Here is a 12,906-nt window from a genome sequence, read left to right on the forward strand (position 1 = left end):
GTGCAAACACAGGTTTGTCGGGGGATTTTTATTTGACTCAAAGTCCAAAGTTTTTCGTGTTACAAATTTTTAGATGCTCTGGTTTCTAGGCCTGGGTTTGTTTTTTTTTCTTCAGTTTATTTTAATGGTACCCCTATTCTAAATCAGTCACCAGCACACGGTTTGGTATCTTAGTGCAGAGAGAGAGAGATAGTGACTGGTCTGGGGTCCTGATGCCAGTGTTAGCCATGTGGTAAGGCTGCAGAGCTGGGGAATTGATGTCTTCAGAGGCAGTGAAGCACCACGGCGAGACTCAGGGACTGAGACTGGCCTAGGCAATGGAGTGTCTCATTGGCTGATGCTGACACAAATCTTACTCTCAAGCCCTACTAGCAGGCCTGCCTCTAGGGCTGTGTCAAAGAAGCATTTGTAAAGCAGCTAGTCAGTGTCCATCCAGCTTCCTGCCAGGTCTGGCCTGGTGAAGACTCACTGCGGATTGTACTTGCTCTGAAGATCCCAGTGTGGTGTGAAGATGAAGGACCTGATTCGCCTCTTGCTTATACAAGTTTTATGCTAGTGCAACTCCACTGGTGCCTTTGGAGCTGCTCTTCCTTCTCTGGCAGGAGGGGTGCTTGCATATGTGTGCGAGGGGCAGCCTGTGTACCAAGCTCCGTGGGTATGGATTGAGGGGGCAGGGGTCTGTGTGTACGCCTGGATTCTGGAGGTGCCTGCGTGTGTTTGGATAGTCGCTTGCCTGAAAGGGAAAGGCAGGGGTGTGTGTCTGTTGGAGAGGGTTTGTGGGAGATGAAAAAGGATGAGAGTCTCTGGAGAGTGTGTGGTGTTGTGGGGACCCACTTCTCTTGGCCCTGCATTGTGCTAGGTGCTATACTAACACACACAGTAGGAGAGAGAATCTCTGCCTTGAAGAGCTTTATGTCTAATTTAAGACCAGACAGAACAAGGGATGCAACCCACTCCCGGCAGGGCAGGGGTCACAGTAGTCACATTGTGTTGTTACGTAGGTGTGGAATGTGCAAAACCTGATGGTTCAGACTTCAGAGTTATCTAAAGGATTTTGCTTCTCACTATAAATACTGCATATAACCATCTACATTCAAAGGATGTTAAGGTTGCAAAGTAAAGGCCTCAAAAGTTAGGAAATGCTAGATTTGAGATTGCCCATGCAACCTTACCTCTGCCACCTTGTGCGTGTGCCTGATGACATAGACTTCAATTACCTGATCACATACTATTTTTGCCATGAGATCTAGGCCGCTCTCCTTGCAGTCCTGGCACAGAGGTGGACAGCAGGCATGGCCAGAGTGTGCTGTGTTCTGCCTATGCTCAGCTGGTAGACGGTCTCTTAGGGGCCAATGCCAGGGCTGGGCAAAGATCCAGGGGTACATAATTTTATAACTGACTGGGCATAGCAGAGAATTCGGCCTGTAGACCTTGAACCAAATCGGTGTGGTTGATGCAGACTCTGCACAGGTGCCTCCATGTAGCCGAAACTTTCCTCAAGGAGAGAGGGGCTGTTTTGGTGACATGCCCAACATCTGAAACTCACCCCTCCGAAATGTGATCACCTTCTGTGTAATGTTTCCCAATAGCAGTGTCTCGATGATCTTCCAAACTCCGGGCTGTGACCACTGATCAAAGTCCCACGGATATCACAGATGCTCTGAGCATGCTCCCACTCTCCCCACTCACTCTTCTTATGAACCAACAGGGGAGGAGCCCTGGCAAAGAGAATCTGAAATTGTGACCGTGTCCATCTCTTGTCCAAAGTGGCGTGGGCAAATTGAGTGGGGTGGCCAGCGCATCCTACAAGCTGTGTGCCTGCTGTTACGCATGAAGGTCTAAGTTTGGACGCAGGTGGAAAAAAATATCGACTGGAGAAGATCTTAAAACAAAAGAGAAATTTGTGGGAAAGTAAGAGGCCTGGCCTGCCACAAGCACAGCATCTCTGTAAGGCCAATAGGCAAAGTTTAGCATCGCCGATGGGGGAGGGAAGCTGGTCGGAGTGCAGGGCTTTTTGTGGAGCAGGCTGTGCCTCTTTCAGTATAACAAGACTTGTCGTGAATCCCAGGCAGGGCCATTTTCTTTCATATTTGCAGGGCTCGTGGGGACGTCTGCAGGTCATGTGCCCCTGATTGCCTTCAATGAAGCACTGCAGTATTTCCAGACAGCTGACCTGTCAGAGTGCAGGGTATGTACGAACCACTGGGATTGAACAATGTAGCGTTATGCGTGTTCGTAGCACTGTGCAGACAGGAACTCATTAGTCCCTGGGACGCTTCCCTGCGGTGAGTATTTTACTGAGGCACAGGGAGGTGAAGTGGCTTGTGCAAGGCCACACAGTGAGGGTAGGGTGGGCTGGGCTGAGGTTAGAACTCAGGGTTTCCTGGCCAGAGGCAGCCTCCCCCATTTTGCTCCTGTTTCCTGTTATGCTGTCTTCTGCCCAAACCCAGTCACCCCCCTTTCCGCTTCCAGTCTCTCTCTCTCTGGTCCTATCCTTCCCAGCTTATTCCCGCTACTATTTCTGCCCCTTACCACCCTGCATTCGAGTCAGATTGCTTCCTCCTCTGTGTAGCTTGGGCGCTAAGAGGGAGAGCACTGGTAGCACAGGAGAGAATAGCCTTTCACTCACTTCTGGTGGTTGGTGCCCCAGTTCCTGTAAGCTGGGAGGAGCAATTCCAGGAAGATTGATGTCCAGCCCCTTCACTTCTGGGCTAGAGCATGCTCAGTGCAACAGAACATAGCTGCGACAGTCTTACAAACCTCTTTTGAGCATGTGCAAATGGGATTTACAAAGGTGTGTAATGCACCTAAATCTTGGTGAATTTTCATAGAGATGACAAAAGGCACCTCTCTGACCCCACATCTTCCATGCTGCCAAATTTCAAGTCCTTCCAGTGAAGCATAGAGATGCTAGAGCGTCTAAAAGGAACAGTTGTATGAATTTTTTTAATGTTGGCTGACCAACCTATTTTTCTTCTAACTTCGTTTTCAGAAGCAGCTGAAATGTTTTTGCTGTAACTTTGCAAAAATTTTCAGTCTGAAGTCAAGACCAGGCATGGGAGATTTAATCTTGAGAGGTTAAGGTTTGGCAAAATCAGAGGCAACTGAAAACAGGGTCTTGTAATGGAAACTGTAAGGCAACCTCAACTCTTGGTGTCACTACCCAATTAATTCATAAATTCTCTTGTGAAACAAGATTTGCTGCCATGTTTTCTCCCAGATGATTCCAAGGGAGACTGCACCACATACCCCGACACCTCTCTTTATGTATCATCCTTTTCTTAGAAAAAGATCCAGCCAACAGTGCAAAGGCGAGGACTGTCTGCCATGGCTCACTTCTTCTTCGGCCCCCCGCGGCTCCATCAGCAGCTGCAAGGCGAGCGGGATCTGGCCCTGGCGATAGCCCAGTGTGAGTATTCCCGTCTAACGAGGAGGATGAGCTCTGCCCAGCCAGTTTAATCAGCCTCTCTCGGGTGATTGTTTTTGATTATGTATCAAAATATAAGTGTGATCCACCCCTCCCCTCAGCTGGTGTCCTGGAGCGCAGTGCCTTCCCCTGCACTCCTGCCTGCGTACCTTGGACTGAGGACTTTCAGGAGCCATCTTGTGCCCTCTCTCCCTGTTCCTTACACACCTCATTAGCATCCTCCCTCTCCATCAAACCAGACATTCTGAGTCACTGGGTCACAAATTCTGTCTGCAAAAAGAGGCAGCGTTTGTATTGGGGTCTCTTTATTGAATAGGGTTTGACTATGACCCCTGGAAACACCTGCTTCCTGCTGGGAGATGTCAGGCTTATCAGGTACCAAATCCCCACTAGGGTCCCCAAGATCATTGTTTGCATGAAGATTTGGGGTGGTCTCTGAAGGGGCTTGGCAGGTTTAGAAATCTCTTCTCTTCATAAAAGAATCAGGGAAGTCAGATGTTGTGATCTTTATACGTCTAGCTGGTATGTGCTAAGAGGAAGGATGGTCCAGTGGTTAGAGTGCTAGCCTGGGACTTCCCTGCTCCGTCACAGACTTCCTATGTGGCCTCAGGCGAGTCACTTCGTCTCTCTGTGCTCACTTCCCTATTGTACAATAGGGATAATAGCACTGCCCTACCTCACAGGGCTGTTTGAGGATGGAGCTATTAAAGAACATAACGATTTCAGATACTACGTCTGTGAGGGCCAGATAAGTACCATAGATAGAGGGACATAGATGATCCAAACTGTGATCAAGTTAAATGAACTGTTGTCACAGAACCATAAGCACTGTCTCACTGGGTCAAACCAGTATTCTATTCTATTCTATTCGGGTCCTTGAACTGCGCTCCCCACCGAAGTATCTGCGCACCTTCCAGCAGTGCATTAAGCGACTTGACTGATCTGTCCCACGGTTTTTGTTCTCTCATCCTCTCCCAGGGAGGAAGAATTGTGCATAGTGAAGTGGCTTGTTTTGGTTGGTTTTTTTGTTTAGTTTAAATACACACATTGCTCTGTATTCCTGTTAGAGAGGGCATAGCCAAAGAAAAGCACCTCGTCCTGGGAGCGGGCGGTAGGGAGGATTGGGATGGTCTCTAGTTTCTTGCAGAATTCTGGGGCTGGCCCCCGAGAAAGTTCTGTTTCCTGCACAGAGGCTCTTTACCCTTACTGGGGAGCTCCATTGTGCAGTCTCTCTTTTTCAATGTCCAGCATCAGTTGTGTCATCGGAAGGTGCAAAGAACCCCTGCACCAGGCTGTTAACCTACCTACAGGGAAAGACTCTTTCTAACGCTGTGCAGTATGAGGATTGGCTTGTGCGCTAAAACATGGAGGTTTCCATCCCTTTCAGAACTCCTTGGGTTTTTTCCTAACTGGATGTTCCTGCTAGCCACATAAATGTCTAGTTCTTCTGTGAATCCATTTAACCTGCAGGGTTTTTTTTTTTTTTTTTTGGCCATGTCTCCATGTTGGTGCGTTAGAGAAGAGGGATGTTCAGTGTCACAGAGAGATGATCGGTGTTTTCCATACAGGTGGCTTGGATAATAATGAGAAAGTGCACATGAGGATCCTGCAGACCATCTACAAGAAACTAACAGGCTCCAGATTCGATTGTCCCCGCTACGGCACCCACTGGGAAGAGCTGGGCTTTCAAGGTATGGTGAGGCAGTGAGGAGAGGGTGGGCTCTGTAGTACAGAACTTTGAGGGTGGGGTCCCCAGCTGTCACTCCGGCCCTGTGGCTGAAGTGACCCAACACTGACTTAAAGGATTCTGGGTTTGTTACCTCCATCCCCCTGCAGCTGCTCTACGCTGTGTGCTTTTCATTGCAGCTGCTGATCTGGCATCTGTCACTGTCTCAGCCAGCTGGACAGTCAGATGCTGATATACCAGTTTCTGCTGCCACCACTGGCATAGCTAGTAATTTCCCGGTGACTGCTGGCCCAGTGAGATGCTGCTGGCATTGCTGGTTCACCGTGTGTTCCTGGTTGGCCATTGCTGCTTGTTTGTTGGTGATCTCTGAATAATAAGCCCTTTCTGAGGGTTTGATTTAGTCGGGAGGTTTGATTTAGCACTGGTTGCAACTCCATAGCTAAGGCTGCATTTCAGTGTGCATATAAAGCAAGGATTCTACCTCTGTTTTGTGTATTAAAAAACACAGCACTTATCTTCAGCTACAGACGATTTTCTGAGATGTTACAAATAAATCCATTAATGAGAGTTGCACTTTTATTAAAAACTGGATTCTTTAAGCAATGTAGCATGTGTTAGTCTTTTCTTTGTCTGGAGTGCGTTTAACAACAGAATAACACCGACTCTTCAAGCTCCCCACATAGTTAAAGTTAGTTGAACTCTTGTGCATAGCCTGCATTTGAAGAAATGAAGTTGTAAGTAAGGAAAGTTGTTAATGATTGTTGTATCTAATTGCTATGATTATATGGAATATGGACAGACAGAGGGCTGGTCTATGCTGCAAAGTTAGGCTGATGTAAGCCACCTTGCACCGACCTAGTTGTGCATGTGTCTACACTTAAATTTGGTTCCCATCGAGGCGAGCGCCCCATTGTAACACCGCCTCCCTGAGCTGTGTTGAGCCCTGGTCAATTAACCGAGGTCGATGTAGTGCGAGTGTAGACACGGCATTACCTATGTCAAACCTAACAACCCTCTAGCAGCTGTCCAACAATTCTTGACCCTCACTGCTCTGGTCACAATTGTGAACTCAACTGCCAGGGGTCATAGAGACCGGAGGGCTGGCTTCCCCAGCGCCTTAATTGAAATGCCTTTTTCCGCGGGAAGGGATAGCTCAGTGGTTGGAGCATTGGCCTGCTAAACCCTGGGTTGTCAGTGCAATCCTTGATGGGGCCATTTAGGGATTTGGGGCAAAAATCTGTTTGGGGATTGGTCCTGCTTTGAGCAGGCAGTTGGACTAGATGACCTCCTGAGGTCCCTTCCAACCCTGATATTCTATGATTCTATGATTGTCCAGTGTGACAATCACACCTAGCAGCTCTCCATTGTTGTATGCAACTGCCCAGCCACCCATGCTGGCTATGCGCTCCAGACACACTCTGGCCTGGAGTAGACAGGAGATATTGGATCTCCTGGGACTGTGGGAAGAAGAGGCTGTGTGAGCACAGCTACAGACCAGCTGTAGAAATGAGGAGATCTACGAGCAGATTGCACGGGGGATGCAGGAGAAGGGGTACGACAGGGATCAGCAGCAGTGCCATATGAAAGTGAAGGAACTGCGGCAGGCATACCAGAAGGCCAGAGAGGCCAACAGTCAATCTAGTGCTGAGCCACAGACCTGCTGCTCTTACAAACAGCTGCATGCCATGCTTGGTGGAGAGCCCACCACCACCTCACAGACCACTGTAGGTACCGCTGAGGATTCCGAGACACAGACCCCTGCCATGAACAGCACAGAAGAGGAGGCGGATGGGAGACATGCAACCAGCAGGGTCCAGCTATGCCACAATCCAGGACCTCTTTGAGATGCCCCCACAGTCCAGTCAGTCCTGGCACTTGAGCACGGGTGACCCAATGCCAGGGAAGGAACTTCAGGTCAGTGTGTAAATGTATTTCACGTTACAATGATGTACCGATAGTGCTCCCAACTTAGCAGGACATCGCTATCAACTTTTTGTTAATTTATTCATCCCAGAAGAGGTAGCAGAACAACCGAGAGAGGTCGTTATCGGCTCTTCAGTCCCCTGTGGAGTTAGGCAGTGGGTGCCATGCATAGCAGTTTGTTTCATGTACACAGGGATGGCTGTTGAATCTTCCTGAGAGATCTTGATGACATTTTCATGGCGGTATCTGCAATCCTTTCCCAAAGGTTTCTAGGATGACAGCCTTTTTTCCTCTGCCAGGGGATACTTTCCCATGCCGATCGGCGATAACTTCTGCAGGCACCATTGCGGTAAACAAGCTAGTGGCGTATGGGCTCAGGCGGCTCTGGGACACCAGCAGCAGCTGTGTTTTCTGTGCCTCTGTTATCCTCAGGCGTCAGATGTCAGCTACAATCATCACCACCTGTGGAAAGTGCTGCCAGTATCCAGCACCAGTGCCCTGTACTCCTAGTTTCATGCAACTGAGCAATTCCCTCCTCACCTCGTTTCTCTTGCCCCTTGTGGGCCATAGTAACCACAGCTGGTGCTGTGAATGGCGCTGGGCACAAGCATTCCAAAGCAGAAGTTGCAATAAGCAGGTTGTGTTTAAAACTTTAGGGCAGCAAGGGAAAGGAGTTCAGAACCTGAACTTTTGCTTTCCGTTGTGACTATGCTAACAACGGTACCTCTGTATGCTTTATCTATAGCCACTGCCGTGGCCTTGAGGGGTTCCCCCTCCACACATGCAGGACGCCTGAAGCAGATGAGGAGAAAGAAGAGGACTCGGGATGATATGTTCAGCGAGATCTTGCGAGCCAGTGCTGCATCAGACTGTGAGCAGAGGGCCTGGAGGGTGAATATTGCAGACTGTAAGGAGAGGGAAAAAGTGGACAGGAGAGAGGTCCAGGAGTCCCAGCAGGCAAAGGAGAGGGAGATGCACCAGGACATAATGGGGCTTCTCTGGCAGCAAACACAGATGTTGCAGACTCTTGTGGGCCTACAGGTTCAACAATAATGGGTTCGCCTCCCTCTGCAGCCCTTGGAGAATTCCATTTTAGCACGTCCCTATGGCCTCTCCTCCCCCCAAAATGTTCCACTGGGCATCAGGGGCCGCATCCCTACCCCTATACGCCAACGGACAGTAAGGACAACCACAGCTTCACATACACTGCCCTGTGAGAGCCACAGTTGCTGTATGTGTAGCCAAAATGGACAGGAATGTTCTTTCTCCTTGTTAAGCTCTGTTCTGTTAATTTATTAGGGTTTTAATGTACATGCTTTTAAATTGCACAGATTTTTTTTGCACAGGTTTTGTTACTCAATAAAATTACATTTTTTTTGGATAATAATTCATCTTTATTAATTCCCAACATTAGCTGCAGAATGACTAGTGATACTGAAAGCACCCACTTACTTTGTATGTGTGACACAACTCATAGAATCAGTGACACACACAGTATAACAACCGTAAATGTATAGCAAGCACTGCAAAATTAATGGGTGCCTCAACGGTGTTCTGGTCATGGATGTACACCTAACAGGCCCCAAAACTGCAGGGCCAAGTAGAGCACAGTCCATCACAATGCAGTATTGTGGCTTACTGGCAAAGGGTTCTTTCAAGGCCTTATTCATCTGTATAGCTCCACGTTGAGCACTTCTAATAGCCCTTGTGTCTGGCTGTTGAAATTCAACTGACAGCTGCTCCGCATCCACCTTCCATCCGTTTCTGTTGATATACCCTGTGGCAAGGTGGGCTGGTGCCAAAATAGGGATATGCATGCCAGCTATTGCTGCACTGCAGTTCAGGAACTCAGTTGCCACAAATCCATCCAGTACGTCCTGCATGTTGCTGAGAGTCACAGTCCTGCATAGCAGGAGACAGTTAATGGCCCTGCACAGTTGCATGACAACAGCCCCTCTGTGGATTTTCCAACTGCAGAATGATTTTCCCACTGACCTGTGGAAATCCGGCATTGCAAGTTTCCACAGTGTTATTGCCACTTGCTTCTCCGCTGTCAGTGCGGCGCTCAGTCTGGTGCCGCTGTGCTGGAGGGTGGGGGTGAGCGTGGCACACAGATCCAGGAATATGGCCTTTCGCAGCCAAAAGTTCTGCAGTCTTTACTCATTCTATCAAAAAACTTGCATTATGATGCGATCCCACCAATCCGTGCCCGTTTTTTCAGCCCAGAAATGGCGCTCCACCATCTACAGCCGCTCTGTGAATGAAAGGAACCACGTTGAACTGACTTTCATTATGTCCCACAGCTATCTGTCGTCCATGAAAGCATCATATTCCCTGCTGATTCAGTTGTTCTTGCGTCTCTGCAAATACCAGAGGATCGTGTACCCTGTGCGTGCAACTCTCATGACAATAAAGCAGAGCTGTGCAGGCTCCACGCTTCTGTCACAGATGGCAGACAGTGAGGAGAGACATGTGGGTTCATGGGATTTTTTATAAAAGCATGAAAATGATGGGATATGGATGACATTCTGGGATGAAGAATGTTGCATGCTGGGAAGCTGACTCTTTGCTCCTGGCCACCCCAAAAGACAGTGCGCTGGAAGATGGTGATTTGCAAACTGAGATACCTACCCATGGTGCATCGACACAAGTACTCCTGGTGAATACGCACATCGCTGACACAAGGAGTCAAGTATACACGCGCACAAGCAGCATACTAACTCTGGCAGCTTTATGCCAGCATAACTTGCATTGGCCAAAGTGTTTGGTGTAGATGTGTCCTAAGGGAAATGACTTGGGCAACTGTTAAGTGACATCAGAACTAACTCACCAATCCTCACATTTCCTCTACAGCTAATTTGCATGTAGCAATTCCATTGGTTGTACTTGCTGAGAGCAAATTAATTCTCACTGTCTTGTATTCAGAGATTAACTCCCTGATATTGGTTTGAGTGGCCAGTTAATTTTCTTTAGTCTTGTCTGCTTTCCTGGCTTTGCAAGCCAGGACTTACTGGCAGACATGGACTCCTTTTCATGCGACGAGCCTAAAATGCTCTTGGATGTTCCTTGTTTTTTGTTTTTGTTTTTTAATTTTCAGATTCTTTGGGAGGTATCCATCCTCTGGCCCCTGTGCTCTGCTTTTGGGGGTGGAGGTTGAAGTGTGTTTAAGGAGAGAATGGAGACAGCTTATTCTGTTGTCCCTTCAGAGCCACAGATGCCTGTTCAATACTGTAAATACATTTGCTTGCTAGTCTGTGCTATAAAGTGACACCAGGGAAAATGCCAAGGGGTTTTCGTTTTAAGGAGAAGATGCCACGAATTCCTTTGCTGCCTCGTACTGTGTAGATGCTGTTGTTTGGCACAGGTTGTAGCAGATACAGCGTACCCTAAATGAGCTTGTGTCTTGTGCACCTGCAATAAAATATGCTTTTGTTTTTATACTTAAACTCCTTGCAGTCTGTGTGTCCTTGGTTACATAACAATAATAATAGCATGCTCTCATATAGCGTTTTTCATCCAGAGATCTCCAGGCGCTTTACAAAGAAGGTCATCTTTAGCCTCATTTTACAGATGGGGAAACTGAGGCAGAGACTGGTGCAGTGACTTGCCCATGGTCACCCTGCAGGCCACTTGCAGAATTCGGACTAGAACCCAAGTCTCCTGAGTTTGTCCAGTGCTCTGTCCACTAGGCAGTACTGCTTCTGTTCTCTTGGACTAGTTTCCATTACCTGAAAGTAGGTGAACGAATGAGGGGAGAATGGGACAGGATGGGACTAAGCAGCATTGCATCTCTAGCATGGTGGTAGCGTAAGGAGGGTTGGCTGAACCAAAGTAGAGATAGGTAGTGGGTGACAGGCAGGGAAGACCATGACAGATGGTCCTTTTCTGTGGTTGGGAAGAAGGATGGAAAGCGGTGGACAGGAGAGAGGTAGAACATTGATGACGAGAAACAGGGATCGATGCTTCTGTTTCTTCTGTAGTTATATCTGCCCATTTGCATATGCTAATCATAGTTCCCAGGAGAAAGTTTTCCTCAAACTTCTTGAAACCTTGTCCTCCCATGTCGCACGTTTGTTGGTTGATGGAGTTACTTCGACTTGACTGTCAGCAGCAGATCCTACCTTAATGTCGAAGACATCTGAGAGACAGAGTACATTCAATGTTCTCCCCCTGTCTGTACGAGGCTTGGCAGCTTTTACTAGTCACCGTGACACACAGGGGTCTTCGGCACAGCAGCTCGAGGTGAAATTTCCTGCGGGGGTGGACGTGTGCATGCGAGTGTTGATCATGCTAACATGCTACAAGTGGCAGTGCGGGCAGTGAGACGGGCTATCTAGCCTGGAAGATAGCCCGTACATACCTAGGATCTCAGGATTGTACTCAGGGCGGCTAGCCTGTCTCGCTGCCTGCGCCGCCATGGTTACGCTGCTATTTTTAGTGTGCGAGCTCAGTCAGCGCTAGTGTGCACATGTCTACCCAAGCTGGAAAATTCACCTCCAGCACCAGTCCCTTCTGTGTCATGTTTGGAGTGCTACGTGACCATCATTGTCTCCTTTTTTCCAACGCCCCAGTTGGGTAGGCCGATGTTATGAGCTGCTTTCGCCCGTGTCTGTTTTGAGCCTGCTGGGGCACGACTATATTCTTGGATGTCCATGACACTCTCTCCATGCAGTCTTTCAAAGAGAACAATTTTAGGCAGCTGGGACAGGGTCATTCTAGCAAGATGGCCCATTGGTTGGAGTTGGGACCTTTTGATGATTGTAGTCACTTTCGGTCTTCTACAGATGTAATTATATCATAGTCTACCCATCCTTGCCATGCCTAGGATATGCCCCAGGCACCTCATCTCCAATGTTTGCAGCTTTTGCTCCAGACACTTTGTCAGTACCTACGTTTCACCACTATAAAGTAACATTCAGCTCTTATTATACCCGCATTAATCTGACTTTAGCTGTTGTGGATGCTGAGTTAAGGTTCCAAACGTTTTATTCAGGCACGCAAACGTTCTGCGGTTTACTAAAACAGTCCTCTGAATTTGTAAACTCACAAGCTTTTGCTTGAAGAATTCAGTGGATTCTTTTGTAAAAAATGATCTCCAGTTATCCAGAGTCTTCCAGGCTAGATAGGATGGAGAAGAGCTGAATTCTATCATCTAAAAAATAAGCATTAAAAAACAAACTCTTTGCATTTTGTTGTTTGGTAGGTAGGTTGCTATCACCTCATTAGTCATCATAAAAACTCAAATCAAACAAAGCACCAACCCCTTTTTTTCCCCATTTGGTCTCCAAATGACTCACTACTCCCTCCTTGTAATGGCCGTAGGCATGTCCCAGAATCCTTTGCTAGCTGGTGTGGCAACTCTTCTGAGGCATCAAGTGGCTAAAAAGCATTCTGGTGAATGCTTGGGCCTGAGCCCACCGGCGGGGAAAGTTGATCTGCAGATGGTGGATCCACAGAGGAGAGAGGGAAAAGGTAAGAAAGGGAGGGAGGTTGTGACTCCTTTACTGCCTGGCTCCATGGAGCAGTGTGGGAAGCCTGCCCTGGCATCCAGTTAACTTCTCCTGGATGTGAAAACTAAAGAGCAAGAGCAGCTGCGGGCAGGTCCTGGCAGATGAGGGAGACAATATATTGGGTTCCCATTTGCAGCAAAATAGTGAATTCCATGGTGGAAATGCAGAATTCAGTGGCTGATTGGGGAAAAATGCCAATTCCACGAGATGAATGGGACAGTTCACACCACTTGTTGCAGGCTGACTGCAAATTCAGGCAGGTATCACTGCATCATTCGGTTGATATTTTTGAGGTTTTCTCAGCAACCATAAGGACTGGCAATGGAAAGGTTTTGTCAGAATATATATCGTGCTCCAAA

The 12,906-nt window shown here is 48.0% G+C and overlaps 1 protein-coding gene across 2 annotated transcripts in view; it reads left to right on the top strand.

The window, feature by feature from the left end:
* ELMOD3 (ELMO domain containing 3) overlaps positions 1-12,906 on the top strand; it is a 39,806-nt gene that overhangs the window by 7,538 nt on the left and 19,362 nt on the right. For both annotated transcript variants that reach the window (XM_039525669.1, XM_039525668.1), the window contains exons 5-7: positions 2,097-2,188; positions 3,286-3,409; positions 4,996-5,118. In XM_039525669.1, the coding sequence (XP_039381603.1) occupies positions 2,097-2,188; positions 3,286-3,409; positions 4,996-5,118 (339 nt within the window). The remainder of the gene's footprint in view (positions 1-2,096; positions 2,189-3,285; positions 3,410-4,995; positions 5,119-12,906) is intronic.

This window comes from Mauremys reevesii, linkage group 2, assembly GCF_016161935.1.
Source record: "Mauremys reevesii isolate NIE-2019 linkage group 2, ASM1616193v1, whole genome shotgun sequence".
Lineage (NCBI taxonomy): Eukaryota > Metazoa > Chordata > Testudines > Geoemydidae > Mauremys > Mauremys reevesii.